The sequence below is a fragment of the Mirounga leonina genome, unplaced genomic scaffold (genome assembly GCF_011800145.1).
Source record: "Mirounga leonina isolate KUSES-001 unplaced genomic scaffold, KU_Mleo_1.0 Mir_201, whole genome shotgun sequence".
NCBI lineage: Eukaryota > Metazoa > Chordata > Mammalia > Carnivora > Phocidae > Mirounga > Mirounga leonina.
Window position 1 is genome coordinate 28582519 of NW_023270504.1, and position 27412 is coordinate 28609930.

The following is a 27412-nucleotide window of genomic DNA, read 5'->3' on the forward strand; positions in this document are numbered from 1 at the left end:
TATCTATCTATCTATCTATCTATCTATCTATCTATCTATCTATCTATCTATCTATCTATCTATCATCTAATCTATCTGTCTTTTAGAGTTTTTTTTTCATTATAAGTGTGCTCGTTAATCCCCATCCCCTATTTCCCCCATCCCCCCACCCACTTCCCCTCTGGTAGTCATGAGTTTGTTCTCTATAGTTAAGAGTCTGTTTCTTGTAATTTGCTCCTTGAATTACTTCTTGCAAGGATGTTTGGTTCTCCATCTGGATTTTAAGTTGTTCAAGTCAGAGGAACCAAATTTTCCTTCCATTTCTTTTCTTTCCCTTTTCTCTCCCTTCTTCTCTCTAAATCCCGGGGTTTGGGAGAGCATAAAGGTGCCTGGATAACTCTTAGCTGTGGCGTGAGGTTGAGGCTATCCCCATTACAGGGCATTGCTGTGGCACTCAGTATTGTGTCCATGAAACATCTGAAGATGGTCCTGGACCAACTGCAAGTGTATAGTGCTATCCTCACTGACAAGGGCTCATCATTCATCCTCAAGCTAACGAAGGTGATGGCATTCCTGGGAACTCTGCCACCCTCCCACACAAAACCTTCTGAGGCATCCCCATCACTCAGACTCCCCACTTCTCTGAGGCCTTGTGACTCCCCTATAAAGCTTCTATTTCCCTCTGACCAACTGTGGGGAAGTTTCATCCTCTTCTCCCTTTCCCATGTTCCCTTATGCCCATGCTTCAGGCCCTGGTATCATCAGCGGCATCCCCTTCCTCCCAGCTGTCCACCATTCCACAACCCCATCTTCCCTTCCGGGCCATCTAGCCAATCCATTCCTCCCTGAACCTCCATTCCCCCATCAGGCAAGGATAAGATGAAGAGAAGGCAAGTTTCCCCCTTCCTCTTACAGGAACATCAGCAAAGGGAATGGGGGCTGGTCTGTAACATCATCTACTTAAGCTATAGCAAGATTATTTTAGCGAGCAAGGGAGACATCTTCACGCACTTAGATGACATCCTGGCCGTGGTCCTGCAACACCACCGCAACTGCATTGTAGAAAAGGTACTTCCTGCTTACTCTCCTTCTCCAGTGTCCCATCCCTGCCTTCTTTACCCTTCCCCTCCATGAAAATGATGCCTGGCCTTAAATGGAACAAGGGGGTAGGGCTATTACAGTTACTTCAGGGGAGGTAAGGTGGGGGGGGTCCCTAAATAATTTTCCTACCTTTGTCATTTGTCCAGAGCATGTGCCCCTAGGGTAGGAGAAGAAGACTTTCCCAAATCCTGTTCATTTACCATCCAACTAGACATCCTTTGGGAGAACTTATTTGGTAAAAAGACAACTTGAGAGAGAAGGAAACTAGCTAGATCTATCCTAATTTAAGGTGGGAACTCCAGAACCAGGTTGGTAAGAGGGGTGGCCCCTTCCCCCATAAAGATGCCACAGGCTTTGCTTCCCTAAGCTGTCCTCAGAGAGAAGTTGCAAGACCTCAGCCTAGAGAAAGCTATAGAAGCCTTAGCTTTTCATCTCCCAGATTTTGTGTAGGTAGTTTTCCCTTGCCCCAGGATCATTCCTACTTTGGAAATCTCTGAGCATACTGGTTAGTTCAGGATAAGAACCTGAAGCTGGAGTACCTGGATGCCCTGACCAAGCTAACAAACATCCTGAGCAGCCACCCCATGGCCTTTCAATTTAAGTTCCCTCAGAAGCTAGAAATTGTAACCTTCATGGTGCTAAGTACAACTCAGGAGGTTGGAGGTGGAAATGCACAGAGGAGGGAGGATGGGTCTTCATGGAAGCCGTTGGCAGTGCTCCTGGCCTTGGCCTGGAGGATAAAAGTCCAGATTTTCCAGTGTCCTTTTCCTACCTTTTCCTTTTTCCATCCTGAAGGTGGGTGTGAGTACTGTGGGGAAGGTATGGTTGGGAGTAGGACAGAAGTGCTGTCCTTGAGAGTTTTTGGAAATTCTAGGTTCCGGTTTCTTATGAATACAGTCTGGGGTAGGAGGAGGAGGAGGAAGACAAAAAAAATATGTTCACATCCTCTTTGTCTCTGGGGTGGGGGGTGGGGTGGGTGTATTACAGGAGTTAATCAGGGAGGAGCCATTGAGTTCCATCTCCAGCTCCATTAGGCTGAGGGCAATGAACATCATCAGTGACTTCAGGTAACGATGTTCCAGCTACTCTGTCTTCCTTGCTCTGACTGGATTTCAGTTCTTTATATCCTAGTCTGTCCCCACCTCACTTTCTGCCTCTGCTTCTAGGAATAGGGGGCCCCAGGCAGTAGTAGACATCTACTGGACAATGTCTGCCACCTCCTTTAACCAAGATTTTTTAGATGGGATTTTTGGAGCAGCTGGCAGAGACCACCTCTCCCATTTTCACAGGCACTTGCTGTTGCTTCTGGTCCAGGCTTTCTTCTGCTTTCAGGGCTGTCCCTGACTAAATACCTACATATCTATCACTGACCATTTCCCCCATTCCCTCAAAATATCTGGGGAGCCAAAAAGTAATGTATCATCTCAAAATATCAGTACCCTTTCCTGTAATAGTTCCTCTTTCCCTTTGTCCCTTTCTTTCCATTTTCCTGGAATTTTAAAACTTTGTTAGTTTCCTCCTTTTCTTCTTTTGTTACTTTTTCTTCTGGCAACTTCTTACTACCACCTGTCCCTCTGTCTCCACCATCTCTCTCTGTACCTTCCTCAGCTGTTATTCCTGGCCATTACTGTCTTGTTACATATTTGCTACTTCCTCCTGGATCTTAGGAAGCTCCGTCCCCTCATAGAAGTAGAAGAAAGAACAGAGCTACTCCGAACATGCCGTAAGAGTGTGCTCTGCCTACCACCTACAGAAATTTTGCAGAAGGAGGCATCCAGTTCCCAGGAGGCCCACACCACTGTGGTAATTAACTCTTTGATGTTTGTCTCTTTGTATTCAGTTTTTACTTTTGAGAGGATGAGTATAGGTTTGGCAGTTACAGGTAAGGCTCTTCCACCTTCGTTGATAAAAATACAATCATTTGAAGAGGTTACTAGGTCATATAGTCTGAATGCAACTCATGAGATGTACTTCCTTCTTGAGAGCATGCATTGATTACTGCTGTCACACTTTAATATTCTGGCCCAGAGGTGAACACGCAGTTCTTTAATTTTTAACTGTTGTACAACTGAAACCAGACTGAAAGGTTTAACATGATTTTACTAAAGGCCCATGGGTAAATAAGTTTAGAGAGTCCCAGGGGCAAGAGAGTTGAATCCATTTCCCACAGGGCCTATAGTGTTTCCTTGAGGGAAGGAAGAATGATTCGCTTTTCTAATTTGCATTTGTATGTTTAATTCTTAGGAATTCTTTCATGTTCTCTGATTACTCCTTTATCTTGATTGGTTGTTCTTGTTTTATTGATGCCACAATCTCCTGATTTTTTGAGGATATTAATAAGAATTTTAAAAAATAAAAGTTTCTATTTACTGAATTAGTTTTTTTTTTAGGGGCAGTTGGTCTGTTTGTTTATTTGGGCCTTTTCATCAGCTGTCTGGTGGTCCTTCTTTGTCAGTTCATATTTATTTATGTTATGAAGGAAGGACTGGTACATACAGAGAAGGCTGAGGTGGGTTTCCTCTGGTTGTATCCCCATGAGGCCTTCCTCAATGTAGGTCTGGTTAGGGAGGGAAGGTATTTTGACAGGATTTGCCCATGTTTGGGGCAAACTGGGAACTCCCAGACTATATGACCTAGGACAAACTGCACATCAGGCAGACATTTGTGCTCTGCTGAAAACAGAAGAATTTGTTTAAGTTAATAGCAGGCAAGTGGCACTTGAAATGTTAGGGGGAAACTTGTGGAGCAGAATTTCTCAAGGAAAGCTTCCTGGGAGAGCTAGAGCACGGAGCTAAGTTTAGAAGGAGGGATGGGGCCGACATCTCAGCAACTCTTTGAGTTCTCTCTTCTCCCCTCAGGATTTGTTCAGGGAGACCCTGCAATCCCTTCTAAGGCTAATGGAGACACTTACTGTTGAGATGCCCTCTCGGATCCAGCACTGCTTGGAGGTCAGTGGGAAGGAGCCCCTGAAATTGGTATATTGGTTTCCTAGGGCTGCTGTAACAAAGTGTCACAACTGAGTGGCTTCAAACAACAGAAATATATTCTCTCACAGTTGTAAATGCTGGAAGTCCAAAATCAAGGTATCAGCAGGGTTGGTTCCTACTGGAAGCTCTGAAGGAGAATCTGTTCCATGCATCTAGCCTCTGGTGATTCCTGGCAGCCCGTGGTGTCCCTTGGTTTATAGACATACCATTTCACATATGAGTGAAATCATGTGGTATTTGTCTTTGGCTGAATTATTTTGCTTAGTATTATATGCTCTAGATCCATCCATGGTGTTACAAATAGCAAGATTTCATTCTTTTTTTTACAGCTGAATAATATTTCACTCTGTGTGTGTGTGTGTGTGTGTGTATGTGTGTTTATCTCATATTTTCTTTATCCATTCATCTATCAGTGGACACTTGGGCTGCTTCCATAATTTGGCTATTGTAAATAATGCTGCAATAAATATAGGGTGCATATAACCTTTCAAATTAGTGTTTTTATATTTTTGGGGTAAATACCCAGCAGTGTGATTACTGGATCATAGGGGAGTTCTATTTTTAATTTTTTTGAGGAAACTTCATGCTGTTTTCTACAGTGGCTGCACAGTTTGCATTCCCACCAACTGTACTCAAGGGTTCCTTTTGTTCTACATCCTCACCAACACTTTGTTGTCTTATCTTTTTTTATTATTTTATGTTAATCACCATACATTACATCATTAGTTTTTGATGTAGTGTTCCATGATTGTTTGCGTATAACACCCAGTGCTCCATTCAGTACGTGCCCTCTTTAATACCCATCACCAGGCTAACCCATCCCCCCACCCCCTCCCCTCTAGAACCCTCAGTTTGTTTCTCAGAGTCCATAGTCTCTCATGGTTCGTCTCCCCCTCCGATATCCCCCCCTTCATTTTTCCCTTCCTGCTATCTTCTTCTTTTTTTTTTTTTTTAAGATTTTATTTATTTATTTGAGAGAGAGAGAGAGACAGTGAGAGAGGGAACACAAGCAGGGGGAGGGGGAAAGGGAGAAGGAAGCTTCCTGCCAAGCTGGGAGCCCGATGCGGGGCTCGATCCCAGGACCCGGAGATCATGACCTGAGCCGAAGGCAGTTGCTTAACCAACTGAGCCACCCAGGTGCCCCCCACCCTTTTTTTAAACATATAATGTATTATTTGTTTCAGAGGTACAGGTCTGTGATTCAACAGTCTTGTACAATTCACACCGCTCACCATAGCACATACCCTCCCCAATGTCTATCACCCAGCCACCCCATCCGTTCCACCCCCCACCACTCCAGCAACCCTCAGTTTGTTTCCTGAGATTAAGAATTCCTCCTATCAGCAAGGTCATATGATACATGTCTTTCTCTGATTGACTTATTTCGCCCAGCATAATACCCTCCAGTTCCATCCACGTCGTTGCAAATGGCAAGATTTCATTCCTTTTGATGGCTGCATAATATCCCATTGTATATATATACCATCTTCTTTATCCATTCATCTGTTGATGGACATCTTGGCTCTTTCCATAGTTTGGCTATTGTGGACATTGCTGCTATAAACATCGGGGTGCACGTAACCCTTCGGATCACTACATTTATATCTTTGGGGTAAATACCCAGTAGTGCAATCACTAGGTCGTAGGGTAGCTCTATTTTCAACTTTTTGAGGAAACTCCATACTGTTTTCCAGAGTGGCTGCACCAGCTCGCATTCCCACCAACAGTGTAGGAAGGTTCCCCTTTCTCCGCATCCCTGCTGACATCTGTCGTTTCCTGACTTATTAATTTTATCTTTTTGATTTTCGTTATTCTGACAGGTGTGAGGTGATATCTTATTGTACTTTTAATTTGCATTTCCCTGATGATGAGTGATTTTAGCATCTTTTTGTGTTTCTGTTAGCCATATGAATGTTTTCTTTGGCGAAATGTCTGTTCATGTCTTCTGCCCATTTTTAATTGGATTATTTGTTTTTGTGTGTGTCATGTTGTGTAAGTTCTTTATAAATTTTGGATATTAACCCTTTATGGGATATGTCATTTGCATGTATCTTCTCCCATTCCACAGGTTGCCTTTTAGTTTTGTTGATTGTTTCCTTTGCTGTGCAGACGTTTGTTTTTTGTTTTTGTTTTTGTTTGTTTTGTTTTGTTTTGTTGATGTAGTTCCAATAGTTTAATTCTGCTTTTGTGTCCCTTGCCTCAGGAGACATATCTAGAAAAATATTGTTATGGCTGATGTCAGAAACATTACTGCTTGTGCTCTCTTCTAGGATTTTTATGGTTTCAGGTCTCACATTTAGGTCCTTAATCCATTTTGAGTTTATTTTTGTATGTGGTGTAAGAAAGTGGTCCAGTTTCGTCCTTTTGTATGTACCTGTCCAGTTTTCCCAATACCATTTGTTGAAGAGACTATCTTTTCCCATTGAATACTCTTGCTTCCTTTGTCAAAGATTAATTGACTGTATAATCATTGGTTTATTTCTGGGCTTTCTATTTTGTTCTTTTGATCTTTTGTCTATTTTGGGGCCAGTACCATACTGTTTTGATAACTACAGCTTTGCAGTATAACTTGAAATCTAGAATTATAATACTTCAACCTTTTTCTTTTTTAAGTTTGCTTTGGCTATTCAGAGTCTCTTGTGGTTCCATACAAATTTTAGGTTCCTTTGTTTTAGTTCTGTGAAAAGTGCTGATGGCATTTTGATAGGGATTACATTAAATCTGGAGATTGCTTTGGGTAGTATGGACATTTTAACAATATTGGTTTTACCAATCCATGAGCATGAATATCTTTCCACTTGTTTGTGTTATTTCAATTTCTTTCATCAATGTTTTATAGTTTTCAGAGTACAGATCTTTCACCTCCTTGGTTAAGTTTATTTCTAGGTATTTTATTATTTTTTGGTGCAATTATAAATTGAATTGTTTTCAGGGGTGCCTCGGTTAAGCGTCTGCCTTCAGCTCAGGTCATGATCCCAGGGTCCTGGGATCGAGCCCCGCATCAGGCTCCCTCCTCAGTGGGAAGCCTGCTTCTCCCTCTCCCACTGCCCCTGCTTGTGTCCCCTCTCTCACTGTCTCTTTCACTGTCAAATAAATAAATAAAATCTTTTTTTAAAAAAATAAATGAATTGTTTTCTTAATTTCTCTTTCCGATGCTTCATTATTAGTGTATAGAAATGCAACAGATTTCTGTACATTGATTCTGTATCCTGCAATCTTACTGAATGCATTTATCAGTTCTAGTAGTTTTTGTTTTGTTTTGTTTTGTTTTTGTAGCGTCTTTTGGGTTTTCTATATATAGTATCATGTCATCTGCAAATAGTGAAAATTTTACTTCTTCTTTACCACTTTGGATGACTTTTATTCTTTTTTCTTGTCTGATTGGTGTGATTATGACTTCCAGTGGTATGTTGAATAAAAGTGGTGAGAGCGAGCATGCTTGTCTTATTCCTGACCTTAGGGGAAAAGCTCTGTTTTTCACCATTGAGTATGATATTAGCTATGGGTTTTTCATATATGGTCTTTATTATATTGACACATATTCTCTCTAAACCTGCTTTGTGGAGGGCTTTTATCATGAATGAATATTGTACTTTGTCAAATGCTTTGTCTGCCTCTGTTGAGATGATCATACGGTTTTTATCCTCTCCTTGTTGATAGATGTATCATGTTGATCAATTTGCAAATTTTGAACTACTCTTGCATCCAGAAGTAAATCCCACTTGATTGTGGTGAATGATTTTTTAAATGTATTGTTGGATTCAGTTTGCTAATATTTGTTGAGGATCTTTACATCTATGTTCAGAGATTTGGGCCTGTAGTTCTCTTTTTTTGTAGTGTCCTTACCTGGTTTTGGTATTAGGGTAATGCCGGCCTCATGGAATCAATTTGGAAGTTTTCCTTCCTCTTCTACTTTTTGAAATAGTTTCTTTAAATGTTTGGTAGAATTCACCTGTGAAGCCATCTGGTCCTGGACTTTCATCTATTGGGAGTTTTTGTTTGTTTTGTTTTTGTGTGTGTCATGTTGTATAAGTTCTTTATTAATTTTGTTTTTACTGGTACAATATCATTGCTGGTATTTGGTCTGTCCAAATTTTCTATTTCTTCCTGATTCAGTTTTAGGAGGTTGTATGTTTCTAGGAATTTACCCATTTCTTCTAGGTTGTCCCAATTTGTTGGCATATAATTTTTCATAATATTCTTTTACAATCCTTTGTATTTCTGTGGTGTTGGTTGTTATTTCTCCTCTTTCATTTCTGATTTTGTTTATTTGAGTCCTCTCTCTTTAAAAAAATTTTTTTTATGAGTCTGGTTAAAGGTTTATCAATTTTGTTAATCTTGTCAAAACTAGCTCCTGGTTTCATTAATCTCTTCTACTGTCTTTTGTTTCTATTTCATTTATTTCTGCTCTAATCTTTATTATTTCCTTCCCTCTACTGGTTTTGGGTTTTGTTTGTTCTTCTTTTTCTAGCTTCTTTAAGTGTAAGTTTAGGTTGTTTATTTTAGATTTTTCTTGCTTCTTGAGGTGGGTCTGTATTGCTATAAATTTCCCTCTTAAAATAGCTTTTGCTGCATCCCAAAGATTTTGAACCATTGTGTTTTCATTTCCATTTGTTTCACTGTGTTTTCTGATTTCTTTGATTTCTTGGTTGACCCACTCATTGTTTAGTAGCATGTTATTTTTTAAAAAATATTTTATTTATTTATTTGAGAGAGAGAGAGAGCACAAGCAAGGGGGAGAGGAAGAAATAGGTTCCCCACTGAGCAGGGAGTCTGAGGTGGGGCTCAATCCCAGGACCCTAGGATCATGACCTGAGCAGAAGGCAGATGCTTAACCAACTGAGCCACCCCTAGTAGCATGTTATTTAGCCTCCATGTATTTGTGCTCTTTATAGATTTTTTACTTGAGGTTGATTTCTAGTTTCATAGCATTGTGGTCAGAAAAGATACATGGGGGTTGCCTGGGTGGCTCAGTCGGTTGTGTGTCTGCCTTATCCCAGGGTCCTGGGACTGAGCCCTGTGTCAGGCTCCCTGCTCAGTGGAGAGCCTGCTTTTCCCTCTCCCTCTGCCCTTGCAACTGCTTGTGCTCTCTATCTCTCTCTTTCTCTTTCAGATAAATAAATAAAATCTTTAAAAAAAAAAGATGCATGGGTGGCGCCTGGGTGGCTCAGTCGTTAAGCGTCTACCTTCGGCTCAGGTCATGATCCCAGGGTCCTGGGATCAAGCCCTGCATCGGGCTCCCCGCTCTGTGGGAAGCCTGCTTCTCCCTCTCCAACTCCCCCTGCTTGTGTGCCCTCTCTCGCTGTGTCTCTCTCTGTCAAATAAATAAATCTTTAAAAAATTAAATAAAATAAAAATTTTAAAAAGATGCATGATATGACTTCAATCTTTTTTAATTTGTTGATTCTTATTTTTTCTTTAAGATTTTATTTATTTATTTATTTATTTATTTATTTGACAGAGAGAGACAGTGAGAGATGGAACACAAACAGGGGTGTGGGAGAGGGAGAAGCAGGCCTCCCACCGAGCAGGGAGCCTGAAACAGGGCTTGATCCCAGGACCCCGGGATCATGACCCGAGCTGAAGGCAGACACTTTACGACTGAGCCACCTAGGTGCCCCTAATTTGTTGATTCTTGTTTTGTGGCCTAATGTTACCTGTTCTAGGGAATGTCATATGCACTTGAAAAGAGTGCATATTCTGCTGTTTTAGGATAGAATGTTCTGAATATATCTATTAAATCCATCTGGTCCAATGTGTCATTCAAGGCCACTGTCTCCTTGTTGATTTTGGGTTTTGATGATCTGTTCATTGATGTAAGTGGGGTGTTAAAATTCCCTACTATTTTTGTATTTCTAGTGATTACTTCCTTTATGTTTGTTATTAACTGTTTTATGTATTTGGGTGCTCCCATATTGGGTGCATAAATATTTACAATTGTTATATCCTCTTGTTGGATTGTCCTCTTTATGATTATAAAGTGTCCTTCTTTGCCTCTTGTTATACAGTCTTTGTTTTAAAGTCTATTTTGTGCAATATAAGTATTGCTACTCTGGCTTTCTTCTCACATCCATTTGCATGATAAGTGTTTCTCCATCCCTTCACTTTCAATCTGCATGTGTCTTTAGGTCTGAAATGAGTCTCTTGTAGGCAGCAAATACATGGGTCTTATTTTTTAACCATTCCATCACCCTATGTCTTTTTTTTTTTTTAAGATTTTATTTATTTATTCATGAGAGACAGAGACAGAGAGAGAGAGGCAGAGGGAGAAGCAGGCTCCCAAGGAGCAGGGAGCCCGATGCGGGACTCGATCCCAGGACCCTGAGATCATGACCTGATCCGAAGGCAGACGCTTAACCATCTGAGCCACCCAGGTGCCCCTCCATCACCCTATGTCTTTGATTGGAGCATTTAGTCCATTTACAAAGTAATTATTGATCATTATGTACTTATTGTCATTTTATTACTTATTTTATGGTTGATTTTGTAGTTCTTCTCTGTTCCTTTCTCTTTTGCTTACTTCTCTCACAATAAGTTGGTTTTCTTTCATGATATACTTATATTCCTTTATCCTTATTTTTGCATATCTACTACTGGTTTTGATTTGTGTTTACCATTAGGTTTGTATATAACATCTTCTGCATATAGCAATCTATATTAAGTTGATGGTTGCTTAAGTTTGAACTTCCCTACCATGTTTTAGGTATATGGTGTCATACTTAACATCCTTTTATTTTGTGAGTCCCTAGACTGATTTTTACAGATATACCTTTTTTTTTCATATATTCTTATTTTTACTGCTTCTGTGTTTCCTACTTTTTTTGTTCTTACTTATGGTCTTTCCTTTCTACTCAAAGAGTCTCCTTTAACATTTCTTCTAGGGCTGGTTTAGGGGTCATGAATTCTTTTAACATTTATTTGTCTGGGAAACTATCTCTCCTTCTATTCTGAATGTTAACCTTGCTAGATAGAGTATTCTTGGCTGCAGATTTTTTCCTTTCAGCATTTTTGAGTCTATCATGCCACTCTCTTCTGGCCTGCAAAGTTTCAGCTAAAAAATCCACCAGTAGCCTTATGGGATTTCCCTTTTACATAACTTTTCTTTTCTATTGTTTTTTTTAAAATTCTCTCTTTATCACTACTTTTGCCATTTTAATTACTGTGTATCTTGGTGTGGACCTCCTTGGATTGATTTTGATTTTGTGCCTCCTAGATCTGGATTTCTGTTTCCTTCCTCAGATTTGGTAAGTTTTCAGTTATTATTTATTCAAATAAATTTTCTGCCCTCTTTTCTCTCTCCTTCTGAGATCACTATAATGCAAATGTTATTACCCTTGATGTTGTCACCGAGATCCCTTTGTCTATTTTCATTTTGTATTATTTACTTTTCTCTCACCTGGTTGTCTTGATTACTTTTCATTAGTCTGTCCTCCAAGTCACTGATTTGTTCTTCTGCTTCTTCTAGTCTGCTATTTATTCCATCTAGTGTATTTTTAATTTCATCTATTGTGTTCTTCATCTCTAATTCATTCTTTTGTATTTCTTTGTTAAGGGTCTCACTGATGTCTTCCACTCTTTTCTCAAGTCTATCTTTATGAGCATTACTTTAAATTCTCTATCAGGCGTATTACTTATCTCCATTTCACTTTGGTCTCTTGCTGTGATTATTTCCTGTTCTTTCATTTGGGACATATTTCTCTGTCTCCTCATTTTGTGTAACTTGCTATGTCTGTTTCTCTGTGTTAGGAAAGTCAGCTATGTCCCCTGCTCTTGAAAGTAGTGGCCTTATGAAGAAGAGGTCCTGTAGTGTGCTGTAGTGCCCTGTAGTCTCCCCTGTTCACCAGAATCTGGTGCTTCAGAGGCATCTCCTGTGTGTGATGTGTGCACCCTGCTGTTGTGGCTGAGTTGCTTTTGCATTCAATCCAGTCATCTGCAATGGCAGATGCATAGTTGCCTGTTGTGGGTAGGGTTTGGTCCCTGTGAGGTTAGTAAATCAGTCTGGGGCCACCTTGGGTTTGAGTTGAATCAGACCAGGCATTTGTCAGACGTGCAATAGCACCAAATTTCAAGGTACTTTCCCTGTGTTGCCCCTAAGAAGTTTTTGTTGACGGGCAGGGCCTATAGTCAGACCAGCTGCCTGCCCCAACCCACTCCTGGGACAGCAGTTTGACTGGTGTGTGTGGTTATCTTTCCCTCTTCCCAGGGCAGAAGTCACTTTGGAGTGGTGCTGGCCCCTGACTTAGCTGCTTGTACACTGCCAGGCTTGAGCACCACTTTGTTTTTGTTGTTGTTGTTGTTGTTGTTTAATTTTTTAAATTTTATTATGTTACGTTAGTCACCATACAATACATCATTAGTTTTTGATGTGGTGATCCACGATCCATTGTTTTTGTATAACACCCGGTGCTCCATGAAGTACGTGCCCTCCTTAATACCCATCACCGGGCTAACCAACCCCCCCACCCCCGCCTAAAACCCTGTTTGTTTCTCAGAGTCCATAGTCTCTCATGGTTCATCTCTCCCTCTGATTTCCCCCCCCTTCATTTTTCCCTTCCCTCTCCTAATGTCCTCCATGCTATTCCTTATGTTCCACAAATAAGTGAGACCATATGATAATTGACTTTCTCTGCTTGACTTATTTCACTTAGCATAATCTCCTCCAGTCCCATCCGTGTTGACGCAAAAGTTGGGTATTCATCCTTTCTGATGGCTGAGTAATATACCATTGTATGTATGGACCACATCTTCTTTATCCATTCATCTGTTGAAGGGCATCTCGGCTCTTTCCACAGTTTGGCTATTGCGGACATTGCTGCTATGAACATTGGGGTGCATATGGCCCTTCTTTTCACTATATCTATGTCTTTGGGGTAAATACCCAGGAGTGCAATTGCTGGGTCATAGGGTAGCTCTATTTTAAAATTTTTGAGGCACCTCCACACTGTTTTCCAAAGTGGCTGTACCAACTTGCATTCCCACCAACAGTGTAGGAGGGTTCCCCTTTCTCCACAACCTTTCCAACATTTGTTGTTTCTTTCCCTGTCCATTTTTGCCATTCTAACTTGTGTAAGGTGGTACCTTAATGTGGTTTTGATTTGAATTTCCCTGATGGTTAATGATGATGAACATTTTTTCATATGTCTGTTAGCCATTTGTATGTCTTCTTCAGAGAAGTGTCTTTTCATGTCTTCTGCCCATTTTTTGACTTGATTATTTGTTTTTTGGGTGTTGAGTTTGAGAAGTTCTTTATAGATCTTGGATACCAGCCCTTTATCTGTAGTGTCATTTGCAAATATCTTCTCCCATTCTGTGGGTTGCCTCTTTGTTTTGTTGACTGTTTCCTTTGCTGTGCAGAAGCTTTTTATCTTGATGAAGTCCCAAAAGTTCATTTTTGCTTTTGTTTCACTAGCTTTTGGAGATGTATCTTGAAAGAAGTTGCTGTGGCCGATGTCAAAGAGGTTACTGCCTATATTCTCCTCTAGGATTTTGATGGATTCCTGTCTCACATTGAGGTCTTTCATCCATTTTGAGTTTATCTTTGTGAATGGTGTTAGAGAATGGTCGAGTTTCATTCTTCTGCATGTGGCTGTCCAATTTTCCCAGCACCATTTATTGAAGAGACTTTTTTTTTTCCATTGCATGTTTTTTTCTGCTTTATCAAAGATTATTTGACCATGGAGTTGAGGGTCCATATCTGGGTTCTCTATTCTTTTCCATTGGTCTATATGTCTGTTTTTGTGCCAGTACCATGCTGTCTTCCTGATTAAAACTCTTCAGAGTATAGGGATAGAGGGAACATTCCTCAAGTTCATAAAATCCATCTATGAAAAACCCACAGCGAATATCATCCTCAATGGGGAAAAGCTGAGAGCCTTTCCCTTAAGATCAGGAACACATCAAGGATGCCCACTCTTGCCACTATGGTTCAACATAGTACTGAAGTCCTAGCAACAGCAGTCTGACAACAAAAATAAAAAGTATTCAAATTGGCAAAGAAGAAGTCAAACTCTCTCTTTTCACAGACAACATGATACATTATGTGGAAAACCCAAAAGACTCGAACCCCCAAATTACTAGAACTCATACAGCAATTCAGTATTGTGGCAGGATACAAAATCAATGCACAGAAATCAGTTGCTTTCTTATACATTAATAATGCAACTGTAGAAAGAGAAATTAGAGAAACAATTCCATTTACAATAGCATCAAAAACCATAAGATACCTCAGAATAAACCTAACCAAAGAGGTAAAGGATCTATACTCTAGGAACTACAGAACACTCATGAAAGAAATTGAAGAAGACACAAAAAGATGGAAAAACATTCCATGCTCATGCATTGGAAGAATAAATATTGTTAAAATGTCTATGCTACCCAGAGCAATCTATACCTTCAATGTCATCCCGATCAAAATTCCAATGACATTTTTCAAAGTGCTGGAACAAACAATCCTAAAATTTGTATGGAATCAGAAAGGACCCCGAATTGCCAAGGAAATGTTGAAAAAGAAAAACAAAGCTGGGGGCATCACATTGCCCGATTTGAAGCTATATCGAGCACCACTTTGCATGGGCTCAGGCCAAGAGTATATTGGAAGAGGTGGATCTTCAATGTGCTCAGGGGGCAGGAAGTGCAGGGTTAGCAAGGTTTATGAGCTGGTCCCCTGGGGGAGGAGACCCACAGCACAGGGACTGGGGCATGCCTGGCTGGAGAGAATGGATCTGCAGACTTGGATGGGGGAGGGGGCAGGATGTGTGGCATTAGCAAGTTAGATACTGGTTCCCGCAGAAGGCTGTGTGTTTATGCTGGGGGTCAGGGGTGAGAAATGGCACCTGTCCACTTCTTTGTTCCTGGAGGAGCTTCCCAACAATCTCTGTCCTTCTAGGACATACTCTGAGATTAGTAAACTCTCCCTCCCAAATACCCTAGGCATTTTTCAAACTGCTGCAGGACTGTTTGTTGTGCTGTCTCTTTAAGAGCACCCTTCCAGCTCTCCCAAAGCCAAGCCCCGCTGATGTTTAAAATTCTAGGTCTCAAGTCTCCTGGTTTAAGAACTGAGGAAATTTGACCCCTCTGGTTTTCAAAGCCAAACGTTATGGGGATTTGTCTTCCTTGTGTGGGCTTTCTGGTGTGATAGTCTGTTTCTCTCCCCTCTCTGTCCATGAATCCCTCCTTCCATTGGACAGTCCCCCAGGTTTGTTTAACTCCCCACCATATCTCTCCCTTTCCTACTCTCTTTGATGTGGCCTCTTCTCTGCTTTTAGTTGTGGAGTTTGTTCTGAAAGGCTTTGGGTCATTTTCTGGGTTGTTTACACTGATGCGAGGGTTATCCAATTGTATTCAAAGGATGAGGTGAGCCATTTTCCCAGGAATCCTCTAAAATACACCTCTGGGAAGAAGGGAAATGAGGACCACGGCCATTGGGAAGTGAGGAGATGCTTGGAGTATAGGGGTCAGGCCACCTACACCTCCTCCCACAGTGGAGACAGTGCAGCAGTCCTGTGTACCAGCCGCTTCATCCACCCCTTTCTCTTTTTTAATATAAACATTTAGTTTTATAAATTTTCCTCTAAGTACTACTTGAGCTGCATCCTATACATTTTAAGATGTTGTTCTTTCAGTATCATTCAGTTCAAAATATTTTTTAATTTCTCTTGTGACTTCCTCTTTGGCCAATGGATTATTTAGAAGTGTGCTGTTTAATTTCCAAATGTTTGGAGAATTTTCTATTCTCTTATAGTTATTGATTTCTGATCTAATTCCTTTATGGTCCAAGAACATACTTTTTATTGTTTCAATGTTTTTTTATTTTTAAAATTTTTTTGGTGTCTTTTTTCCCCCTTATCAACTTTATTGAGCAATAATTTTATACAATTAAATGAATCTATTTAATTGGATGAGTTTTGACAGTTTTATATCCTGGCAAAACCATAATCGCACTGAAGATACAGAACAATCCCATTACTTTCAAAAGATTCCCTCTGCCACTTTTTCCTTTATACTATTTTTTTATTGCAATAAAATATACCTAATTATTTCAATGTTTTTTTAGACAGAAAACTTCCCCCCAGCAACATTTTGCTTATTTATTACCTAATTAATATCACAAGAAACAGTAATTTGAGTTCACATATTGCAAAGTACAGATCATGCCCCAGGGTTCAGTCATAGGTGTTGCTAAACTTTGCTAATTACACATTTCTATAATAAGGTCATTCATGCAAGATGTATTCCTTAGAATGTGCCCTGTTGGAACTTTGGAGAAGTGTATTATGGAAACATTTGTTAGTAGCCATAAAATTGCTTAAGGATACCTGGCATTCACTTAGCTTCTTCCATTTTGGTATTGTTAGTACATTACATATAAATCAGAATGAGTCTACTTCATTTTAGTGTAAATTCCCCTCTCCATTCCACCACATAGAGTTTTTGTTCACAATCATGCAGCATAGCTATAGACTAATTTTATAGTACTTAGCAACTCAAAGAGATTAATAAATATCAATTTGCTTGATAAGTTTGAAAGGCAAAGTATCCTTTTTATTATATCCCACAGTGTCTCTCTCCTTTGAAATTTCCAAATGGTGCTTTTCTGATTAGAACATAGTATTTCTGTGAGGCTGATTTCAATTTTTGTTAAAGTTTTTATTTAAATTTCAGTTATTTAACATACAGTGTAATATTAGTTTCAGGTGTACAATATAGTGATTCAACAATTCCATACATCCCCTGGTGCTCATCACAGCAAGTGCCCTCCTTAATCCCCATCAACTATGTCACCCATCCACCCACCCTCTCCCCTCTGGTAACCATCAGTGTGTTTCTTGTTTGTCTCCCTCTCTCCCCCCACTCCTTTGTTCATTTGTTTTGTTTTTAAATTTCACATATAAAAAAATTAAAATTAAAAGAACTCCACATATAAGTGAAATCATATGGTATTTGTCTTTCTCTGACTGACTTATTTCACTTAGCATAATACTCTAGCTCCATTCATGTCATTGCAAATAATAAGATTTCATTTATAAGAGAAAAGATGAAAAACATCTGATCATCTCAATAGATGCATAAAAAGCACATGACAAAGCACAACATCCATTCATGATGAAGTAGGTTTAGAGAGAACATACCTCAACATAATAAAAGCCATATATGAAAACCCACAGCTAACATCATACTCAATGGTGGAAAACTGTGAGCTTTTCCTTTAAGATCAGGAACAAGACAAGGATATCTACTCTTACCACATTTATTCAACATAGTATTGGAAGTCCTAGCCACAGCAATTAGACAGGAAAAATAAGTAAAAGGCATTCAAATTGGTAAGGAAGAAGTAAAGCTTTCACTATTTGCAGATGACATGATACTATATATAGAAAACCCTAAAAAACCCTAAAGATTCCATTAAAGAAAACCCTACTAGAACAGATAAATGAATTCGGCAAAGTTACAGGATGCAAAATTAATATTCAGAAATCTGTTGCATTTTTATACACTAATAATGAAGTAGCGGGAAGAGAAATTAAGAAAACAATCTCATTTACAATTGCACCAAAAATAATAAAATACCTAGGAATCAACCAATGAAGTGAAAGACTTGTACTCTGAAAACTATAAAACACTGATGAAAGAAAGAAATTTCATTTCTTGATGTCATTAAACAATCAGACATTCCAATTGATTGGTTTGTCTCTTAATTCTCTTAATCTATAGATTGCACTTCCATCATTTTTTCCTTGAAATTTATTTGTTGAAGAAACCTAGACATTTGTTCTCTACATTTTCCACATTCTGGATTGTGCTGATTACATCCTTTAGGGGCCACATAACAAATTCCTCTGTACAAATCTTCCCTATAAATTGCTAGATCTAGACTATGTTAGATCCTAATTTTAATTATTAGATCTAGATCATGAATCTGATCAATTTTTGGCAAGATTACTTCAGAAGTAGTCTTATCTTCTTCCACCAAGAAGCACATGATGTCTAGTTGTCTTCTTGTGGTGTTCAGAACTTTTTTTTAAATTAACATAAAATGTATTATTTGTTTCAGGGGTACAGGTCTGTGATTCATCAGTCTTACACAATACACAGCACTCACCATAACACATACCCTCCCCAACGTCCATCACCCAGCCACCTCATCCCTCCCACCCCCCTCCACTCCAGCAACCCTCAGTTTGTTTCCTGAGATTAAGAGTCTCTTATGGTTTGTCTCCATCTCTGGTTTCATCTTGTTTCAATTTTTCCTCTCTTCCCCTATGATCCTCTGCCTTGTTTCTCAAAGTCTACGTATCAGTGAGATTATATGATAATTGTCTTTCTCAGATTGACTTATTTCCCTTAGCATAATACCCTCTAGTTCCATCCACATCGTTGCAAATGGCAAGATTTCAATTTCTGATGGCTGCATAGTATTCCATTGTGTATATATACCACATCTTCTTTATCCATTCATCTGTCAATGGACATCTGGGCTCTTTCCATAGTTTGGCTATTGTGGACATTGCTGCTATAAACATTGGGGTGCATGTGCCCCTTCGGATTACTACATTTGTATCTTTGGGGTAAATACCCAGTAGTGCAATTGTTAGGTCGTAGGGTAGCTTATTTTCAACTTTTTGAGGAACTGCCATACTGTTTTCCAGAGTGGCTGCACCAGCCTGCATTCCCACCAGCAGTGTAGGAGGGTTCCCCTTTCTCCGCATCCCCGCCAACATCTGTTGTTTCCTGACTTGTTAATTTTAGCCATTCTGACTGGTGTGAGGTGGTATCTCATTGTGGTCTTGATTTGTATTTCCCTGATACTGAGTGATGTTGAGCACTTTTTCTTGTGTCTGTTGGCTATTTGGGTGTCTTCTTTGCAGAAGAAATGTCTATTCATGTCTTCTGCCCAATTCTTGATTGGATTATTTGTTCTTTGGGTGTTGAGTTTGATAAGTTCTTTATAGATTTTGGATACTAGCCCTTTATCTGATATGTCATTTGAAAATATCTTCTCCCATTCTGTCGGTTGTCTTTTGGTTTTGTTAACTTTTTCCTTTGCTGTGCAAAACATTTTTATCTTGATGAAGTCCAAATAGTTCATTTTTGCCCTTGTTTCCTATGTCTTTGGCGATGTTTCTAGGAAGAAGTTGCTGCAGCTGAGGTCGAAGAGGTTGCTGCCTGTGTTCTCTTCAAGGATTTTGATGGATTACTGTCTCACATTTAGATCTTTCATCCATTTTGAGTCTATTTTTGTGTGTGGTGTAAGGAAATGGTCCAGTTTCATTCTTCTGAATGTGGCTGTCCAATTTTCCCAACACCATTTGTTGAAGAGACTGTCTTTTTTCCATTGGACATTCTTTCCTGCTTTGTCAAAGATGAGTTGACCATAGAGTTGAGGTTCCATTTCTTAGTTCTCTATTCTGTTCCATTGATCTATGTGTCTGTTTTTGTGCCAGTACCATACTGTCTTGATGATGACAGCTTTGTAATAGAGCCTAAAGTCCGGAATTGTGATGCCGCCAGCTTTGGTTTTCTTTTTCAACATTCCTCTGGCTATTCAAGGTCTTTTCTGGTTCCACACAAATTTTAGGATTATTTGTTCCATTTCTGTGAAAAAAGTTGGAGGAATGAAGGCTTCTGCTGTCAAACTCATATATAACCAGCCTGTAGGCAAAAGAAGTCCTATTCTCAGAAGTCTTGTCCTGATCCTTTGCAGAAGTCAGGTTCAGGTTACATTTCTACCCTCTGGAATGCAGCTGAACAGACCCTCACCCCTCACCTCATTCTCTTCTTCCTTTAGCTTCTGGACACCTGGCTGAATTCCCAGAAGGACAATGAGAGGGAACGGCCATGTGGTGTGCTGCCCGTATTCTTGGCTTCACTGCAAAAATGAACAACTTCGGAGTGAGTGGAAGCCTGTCCTGGAGCCTGGGCCCTCATCCCTACCCTTACCCCAAACTTCATCACATATTACCTAGCCTCAATTATTCATCCTATCCTCTATTTCCTTGGCCCCATCCTCTATTTTCTCTTGTGCATCCCATCAGCTCTCTTTTCTCCCTTAGTCTTTTTCCCTACCCACCAATTCAATTCTGTTTCACTTGGTTCAGTTTGATTCCACTCATCTCAACAAGCAGTTACTGAATACTCACCTTGTGCCAAGCACCATGCTAGGTATTACAGTGGTTACATAGATGACCAAGACAGTTTCCTGTCTTCATGGATCTTTATAGTCCACTGGGAAGAGAGGCATGCATAGAACAAACTTAAATAGGAGGTGATAATGAACCTAAAAACCAAATATAGTAGGAATAAAAGATCAAAACCAAATGAAGTACAAGTGAAGGGAAAGCTTCATAGAGGAGGGGACATTTGAGCTGGGCTTGAAGAATGAGTGCAGTGTCAAGAGGCAAAGAAGAGGAACAGTGTAAGGTCATTCTAAAACTATGATCCCACAAGTTTTTAATAGCTACAACTCACCTGTCTAATTCCATTCCCATTAACCTCATCTAGCCTCACCTCTCATATCTGTCATGCATCTCCTCCTCCTCTCTTCTTGCCTTGACTCAGCCTAAGATATTGGCTGGGGTAACTTGTGACTTCCAGCTCTCCTCCACAGATGGACATCGAGTTCACTTGGTTGGGGCATTTGGTAAGCCTGCTGGCCATACGCTGCCAGGACCCAGTGGACAATATCTGCTTCCTGTCTGCACAGGCTGTCTACAACATTTACTGTATCCTCCTCCTGCAAAAGCGTAAGGAGAATCTCCCCTTTTCACTTCTGCTCTGGCCTCCCACCTAGGTTTGGTCATTCCCCCACACACTGTCCTGGAAGAGTGACAGCTAAGAAGTTATCTGAGCATTTTACTTCCAATGAGGAACCTGCTCCTAGACCTCTACTACATATACCCTCCTGGGACAAAATAGCTACTCAGAAAACAGTTCTTTTGAATTAGTTTCTCCTCCTCTGGCTGAGTCCTATACTCTGACCCCACTCTGTCTCTGCTCTAAGGCAGGCAACATGGGGGGTTCCTTTGATGTTATCTCTCACCATTCCTCATCTTACTGCCCATTTCTCTACTCCCTTCCCCATGGGATATACATTACCTCAAGCTGACTTAGTTCAGTGGGTGGTTTGGGTTGGGCAGATGGGAAAGAGGGCAACCTAAGACACCTTCTAAGTGTCTGAGGGGTGGGGTCGGGTATCTTTGTTTCAGAGATGGGAAGGGAAAAACAGGGCTTATGGGAAGAAGAGGGCAAGACTGAAGTCTATAGTGCCAACGTGTTCTATAACAACATCTCTGAGATTCCCAAGGTGAGAGGGCAGGGCCAGAGCAAAGTGGGAAGAGCCTCGGACTCTCACCTACATCATATCATAGACTCCTGGGGTGGGACTCCTTTTTCCCATCTTCTTTTCCATTCCATTGCTGCATGTGAACTTTTTCCTTGGGGAACTTTTTCCACATGCTATCACATGCTTCCCCTTAAGCATCATGGGTCCCAATTCTGCTTTCTTACCTGTCTGCTCAGACGCATTTTCTTCATGCTAATGATGCCTTGTGAGCAATGTGTAGATTCAGCCCATGTCTCAAAGATATGTCACTAAGGATCTCGGTCTCAGGCCTTCTCTCCCAGCACCCTGCCTCTGAGCCTCTGACCTATGAGCCCCTCAGTGCATCTGAGGTCAGTGTTTTCTCCCTCCCATCCCCAAAGACTCTGTTCCCAGTGAAAGGGTCTTCTAGGAGCTAGGCAGACAGCACAGGCCTAGGACAAAAGCACATCATATTCCCGAGAGAGGCTCTCTCCACCTACCCTAACTAGGAAGGATGGTACAGGCTAGCTCAAGCAGGAGGCCCCAGGTGCAGGCAGCCTGACGCCACCCTGTTGCAGGCATTTGCAGAGTACTTCGCCCAGATGCAGCTCACCACCCTGGTGCTGATGGCCATGGAGGGCCTAACCGACAGCAGGGCCAAGGTGTCTCTGGCAGCAGCCCAGCTGATGAGTGCTGTCATGAAAGAGCGGGGCCGAGACATGATGAAGGTAGTGTGGTGCTGTGGTGGGAGCTCTGCTCTGTACACCAGGAGCCTGGGCTCTCTCCTGGCTCTGTTCCTAACTAGCTGAAGAGTCTTGGGAAGTCCCCCTCCTCTAGAGACCTTAATTCACTCACTTCTAAAGTGCAGGTTTGGGCTAGATTTTCTCTGTGGTCCCACTGAGCTCTGAGATCTGTAATCCTGAGCTCAGAACTGCAGTGCCTTCTATCTGAGGGGCTGATTCCTCAGTTAACAACAGCCACATGCAGGAGGATAAGCAGCTGCAGGGCCTAGTAGCTAGAGCACAAGGAAGCATTGTAGGAGGGGTTCACCTTGATTGCCAGGGGTGTTAGGGGGCTTAGATTTCTGTGAAGGGTAAGGCTATGGATTGCAAACCAGCAAACTCATGGAATGACTGACCTTTGAGTAAATTTTCTTTCGGGATAACATATAAAAATCCACATTTATCACTGAAAAGAATTTTTAAATGAGGCCACATAGGGCAACTCTTTGGGTGGCCACTGTCCCTTTTATATGTGGCATGGGCTCTCCAGACCTTCCTCTCTCTGAATCCCCTGACATCCGTGCCTTCACTCATTTATGTGACTTGCCTGGTCTAAGTCCCAGAAATGGAGGTGTGTCCTAGAGGTATTAGAATACAATGGACTTCCCAGAGGCCCGTATATCAGGAATCTGAGGGCCAAATGAGAGTCCTGTGGTACCCCCACATCCAATGCCCACTGTCCCTGCAGTTTCATGGGTCGAAAGTTGATTTCAGTGGGGAGAGGAAGCCCTGAAGTATCTCCAGGGTTTTTGCCTTCCTTCCTGGAGTCTCATGTGTCTCCCGAGTAAGCTTGGAGCAACTCTCTGAACTTTGGGCTGTGGGCAGGCCTTTGTTATAGTGGGCCTCAGTGAGCTGCTGGAGTTCTTTTTGTGACCCCTGCTGGTCTGGCCTCTGGCATGCTAGAACTCTGCCTTAAGAAGAGTCACTGGCAGGAGTGCAAGTAGCCCTTTGAGTCTAGTCTAGGAATTGGTAGATAGGGAGGAGGAGGGAAGGAAGCAGGGAAACAATCACTGAGACTCTTGTAGCTCTTCCCTCTAGATTGAAGAAATTGTGGAGGGGATTCTGGAACGGCTCAACTCACAGCTGGAGCCCAACACAAAGGAGGAGACCCTGTGGGCCATGTGCTTGCTGGCTGGCAACAACACCCACAACGTCATGCCCTTGCTTCTCAACAAGGCTCTGCCTTGGGATAGGTACCTCTCCCATGGCCCGGGAACCCATTCTCCAGCCCAATAAACCCTCCCCTCCCTCAGCCCGAGCCTAGCCCAAAAATCACTGCACATGGATGCTTTCCCTTTGACATGATTCAAACTTCATCTCTGTGTTCTCTGGCCAAGTCTAGGCCCTGAGAACTGGCCCTTCATGGGCCCGAGACCAGACTATTCCTAGGAACTTGGTCACCCAGGCCCATGACACAGCTGTCCCTGGGTCCTGCAGAACCAATCTGGCCCTGTGGAAGGCATTTGGCACCCAGCGAGAGACCACAATCAGCATCCTGCAGCTGCTCATAGGCATCCTGGAACAACTCCACTCCACGGAGGAAACTAAGGAGATGGCCTCCAGCCTGTGGCGGTCAGCATGGGGGCAGGGGGAGCCTAGGACTTACTGTTCTTGGACTTAGGGGCAGAGCTGAAGGTCAAGGGCCGCAGGGTAGGAGTAGGTCTTAGAGAGGAGCAATCACTAATACCGTACATTTGAGGGGCACCTGGGTGGCTCAGTTGGTTGAGCATCCGACTTTTGATTTCAGCTCAGGTTCTGGTCTCAGGGTTGTGGGATCCAGCCCCCTGTTGGGCTGCGTGCTCTGTGGGGAGTCTGCTTGAGATTCTCTCTCTTTCTCTCCCTCTCCCTCTGCCCCTCCTCCAGCTCATGCTTTCTCTTTCTCTAAAATAAATAGATAAATCTTAAAAAAAAATACTATACTTTCGATTTAACCTCCTTTTTCCACCTGTGTATCTAAGAACTGAGTGATGTAGAGAGAACAGGGATTGATCCCATTTTATGGACAAGGAAACTGATGTTTAGAGCTAAACCGCTTTCTCTGTCTCCTGATTCTGGGGCTGGCGCTCCAGGGCTTGGGGGGTGTGTGGCATGAGGATTGGAGGCGGAAGAGGTTTGGTTGCCAGGGGTAGACAAAGTAGTCCCCAAATAATTTTCTGCTAAAAAGTTAGAGTTGCTTCCCATTCTGTTTTTGATGTCAGGGGAGTGAAGAGAAAGCAGATTGCATGTGTGCAATCTCATTTCCCTAAGGAAGAGTGGTGGGCTTTCAGTCTTTGGGTGCTTCTTACAAGCCTGAGTCAGAGTGAGCTGTGCCCTTTGGGCAGTGATGGGGAGGGCAGGGTGGGACTCAGTGATGGGGCCATGGGACCATCTTATGTCTTCCTCCACTGTCTCCCAGGTGACATGTGCTCTGTGTGAGATGCTGTCAGGGTCCCTGTGCCAGGAGGCCGTCCAGGAGTTCTATCCCCGGCTCTTACTGTCCCCCAGAAGATGGTGGTCTTTAGCAAGGAGGGAGGCCCAGGCAGCAAGAGCAAGCCCTTTGACCCCACTAGGTAAGCTTAACCCTCTCATGATGGATGGCTGGGACTAGTCCATTCCAGAGGGCCCTGGACGACCCATATGCTAGAATATTCTCACATATTTTCAAGCTTCTCGTTTCTCTTCTTGTACGCATGCTTCAGCTGATTCATTCAACACTTCATGTCCATGTTCATAACTGTACACGAAGAGATTCAACTAGATGGTAGGTGACAGGGCAAGCCCACACCTACGTCATTCGCTCCGTGCAGTTGTGGCCGTTCGAATCTCATTGACCTCTGGCTTGGCTTTGTCGCTAGCTCTGCCATCTTGCACAACACAACTGGGATTCTGTTTTCTCATCTTGAAAATGGGGGTTGGACTCCTAAATATGTGGTTGTCACACTTTTTTCTTAAACCTCAGGACATTCTACTCAAATGAAATCTTATGTAAAATGAAAACAAATCAAACCAATAAGCAGAGACATTCTGATTAGATGGGTGTGGAGGTGAAAAGATATCCTAACCCCATTCTGTGCCCCGGAGAGCAAAACTGGAAAACCACAGCACTGAGATCTCTCTAGAGTCTCCTTTATAGGACTCTGTGGTTGAATGAGGGCCAGGGTTTGAAGGAGTGGATGGGCAATCTGAGATGGGTTTCACAGAGCCATAGATTTTTGTCAACAGGAAAGCAGAACACAGCTACCAGAGCAGGAAACTGTCTCCTGGCTTCCCAGCACAGGATACAAATGAGGGCATAATGTCTTGTCCATCCTTTTGTCCCTTTCTGTTCACAAACCCAATGGTGGTGACCTTCAGTTGTGCCCTGGAGGTAGTGAAGTTGGTGTTCTTGGCTGCTGCATATGACGGAGTGGTGGTCTATGCAAATCAGCATCACTGCTGGGACCTTCTGTCCTGCCCCAAGTTTTACTACATAGGGATCATGGACCTGACAAGGTGAGGCTATTTCCCCAATAACCCTGGCACCACTCTAGTCCCCGGACCCCAATTTCCCAAGTCCCAGCCTTCAACTGTCCCTTCCCAACCTCCCAGCCCTCTGGTCTCCTGATTCCTCAGCCCTCATGTCTTCCCTGTTCCATGCACACTGGTCCCTTGCCACCTTCCCCGCAGCAACTGTTGGCTTCTTGTGTCCCACCCCAGTGGCATTGTCAAGAACTCTGAACCTGCCATCCTGCACCACATCCTCAACCTCGTCAGGAACTTCCTCTATAGTTCCAACTCTCATCGGAAGATCCTGGCCAGGACCTTCTATGCACAGGTGAAGCCTGGGGAAAGTTCCACAGCCTGACCCATTCATTTCCTGGGCTGAGGAACATTTAACAAAAATGTTAAATAACTAGTCCCCAAAAGAGGAAAGAATAAGACTGAGCCATTTAAAGTGGGGTTCCCTTCTCTGGCACTTCAGGTGCCTGGTTAAAGGAGGCAGGAAAACCTGAGGAGGGGGCCAGTAGCTCAACCTCCAGAATGATCCATGGATCCTAGCATCTGACTCAAAATTCAAACCTTATCAGCATTATCCTCTATCCTCCTATCAGGATAACCCCCTTAGTCTCCACCCCATGTGTACAGATCTGCCACTGCTCTCAACTGGACATACTCCTTACCTGAGTTTGGGACCCAAGGGAGGACTGAGGTGGGTACTGGGTACTCATAACATTTTCTCCATCCATAGGTGTAGTCTCCTCATACCCACAGCTCCTCTGGCACCGATCAGTGGCTCAGACTCTGGGGCAAGACTTTTTGGGCAATCTGATCAAGTGGGTCAAAGAGCCCAACCTCATTATGAAGGAAGTTGGGCTTTGTGGAATCAGTAACCTGGCACTGCACCCAGGACAAGTAAGAGTGGGGAGGACCAAATGGGAATCAAGTGTGAGTCCTTGAAACATTTAATTTACCTCCCTTGGGTCTCTTAGTTATCTTGGGTTTAGCACATTCCCAACGTCCATCCTAGGGCAGCACAACATCTGGTTTGTAGACTTACATAGACTGGTCATCAGGCCTCCCAAACCCCATGAGCACCAGCCTTCTACTTCCTAGGCACATCCAGCTCCCGGATTGCCCATGTCTGTTTCTCTTAGACACCATCTGTTTTCCCAAAACCCTGTTCCCAGAGTGTTGCATGATCCCCAGGTGGTGAGTGATCTCTGCCTTCTTCCAAACAGTCACAATCTCTGAAGGTCCAGGTTCCATTCTTGCGAGACTTCCTGAAGAATGAAGCATGAGTGACAGTGCAAGCAGTAAAGAGCCTACGGAGGGGCGCCTAGGTGGCTCAGTCGTTAAACGTCTGCCTTCGGCTCAGGTCATGATCCCAGGGTCCTGGGATCGAGCCCCACATCGGGCTCCCTGCTCTGCGGGAAGCCTGCTTCTCCCTCTCCCACTCCCCCTGCTTGTGTTCCCTCTCTTGCTGTGTCTCTCTCTGTCAAATAAATAAATAAAATCTTTAAAAAAAAAAAAGAGCCTACGGAACATCATCTGTCATGGGAAGGGAGAGGACACCAAGGTGGTCTTTTGTAGCATTTCCAAGCAACTGCGTCCACTCCTCAATGATGTATGGGCCTGGATCCCTAGGATTAGTTGGGAACAGCATGGGCTGGGGCTGATGAGGAATCCTGGAAACTGAGCTGAGGGTACTGGGGCAGGGCTATGGGATTATGGTGGAAGGCTGAAGTCATAGAGGGGCAGCCAAGAGGAGACTTGGCTACTTGAAGCCATGCATAGGATTGTCCCCAGCG

The 27412-nt window shown here is 42.5% G+C and overlaps 1 protein-coding gene across 1 annotated transcript in view; it reads left to right on the top strand.

Annotated features, from left to right (window-relative positions):
- Positions 1–27412, top strand: part of LOC118025785 — a 51793-nt gene that overhangs the window by 9341 nt on the left and 15040 nt on the right. Inside the window, exons 5-9 of the mRNA XM_035028480.1 lie at positions 418–540; positions 895–1047; positions 2068–2147; positions 2748–2883; positions 3939–4028. Coding sequence (XP_034884371.1) covers positions 418–540; positions 895–1047; positions 2068–2147; positions 2748–2883; positions 3939–4028 — 582 coding nt within the window. The remainder of the gene's footprint in view (positions 1–417; positions 541–894; positions 1048–2067; positions 2148–2747; positions 2884–3938; positions 4029–27412) is intronic.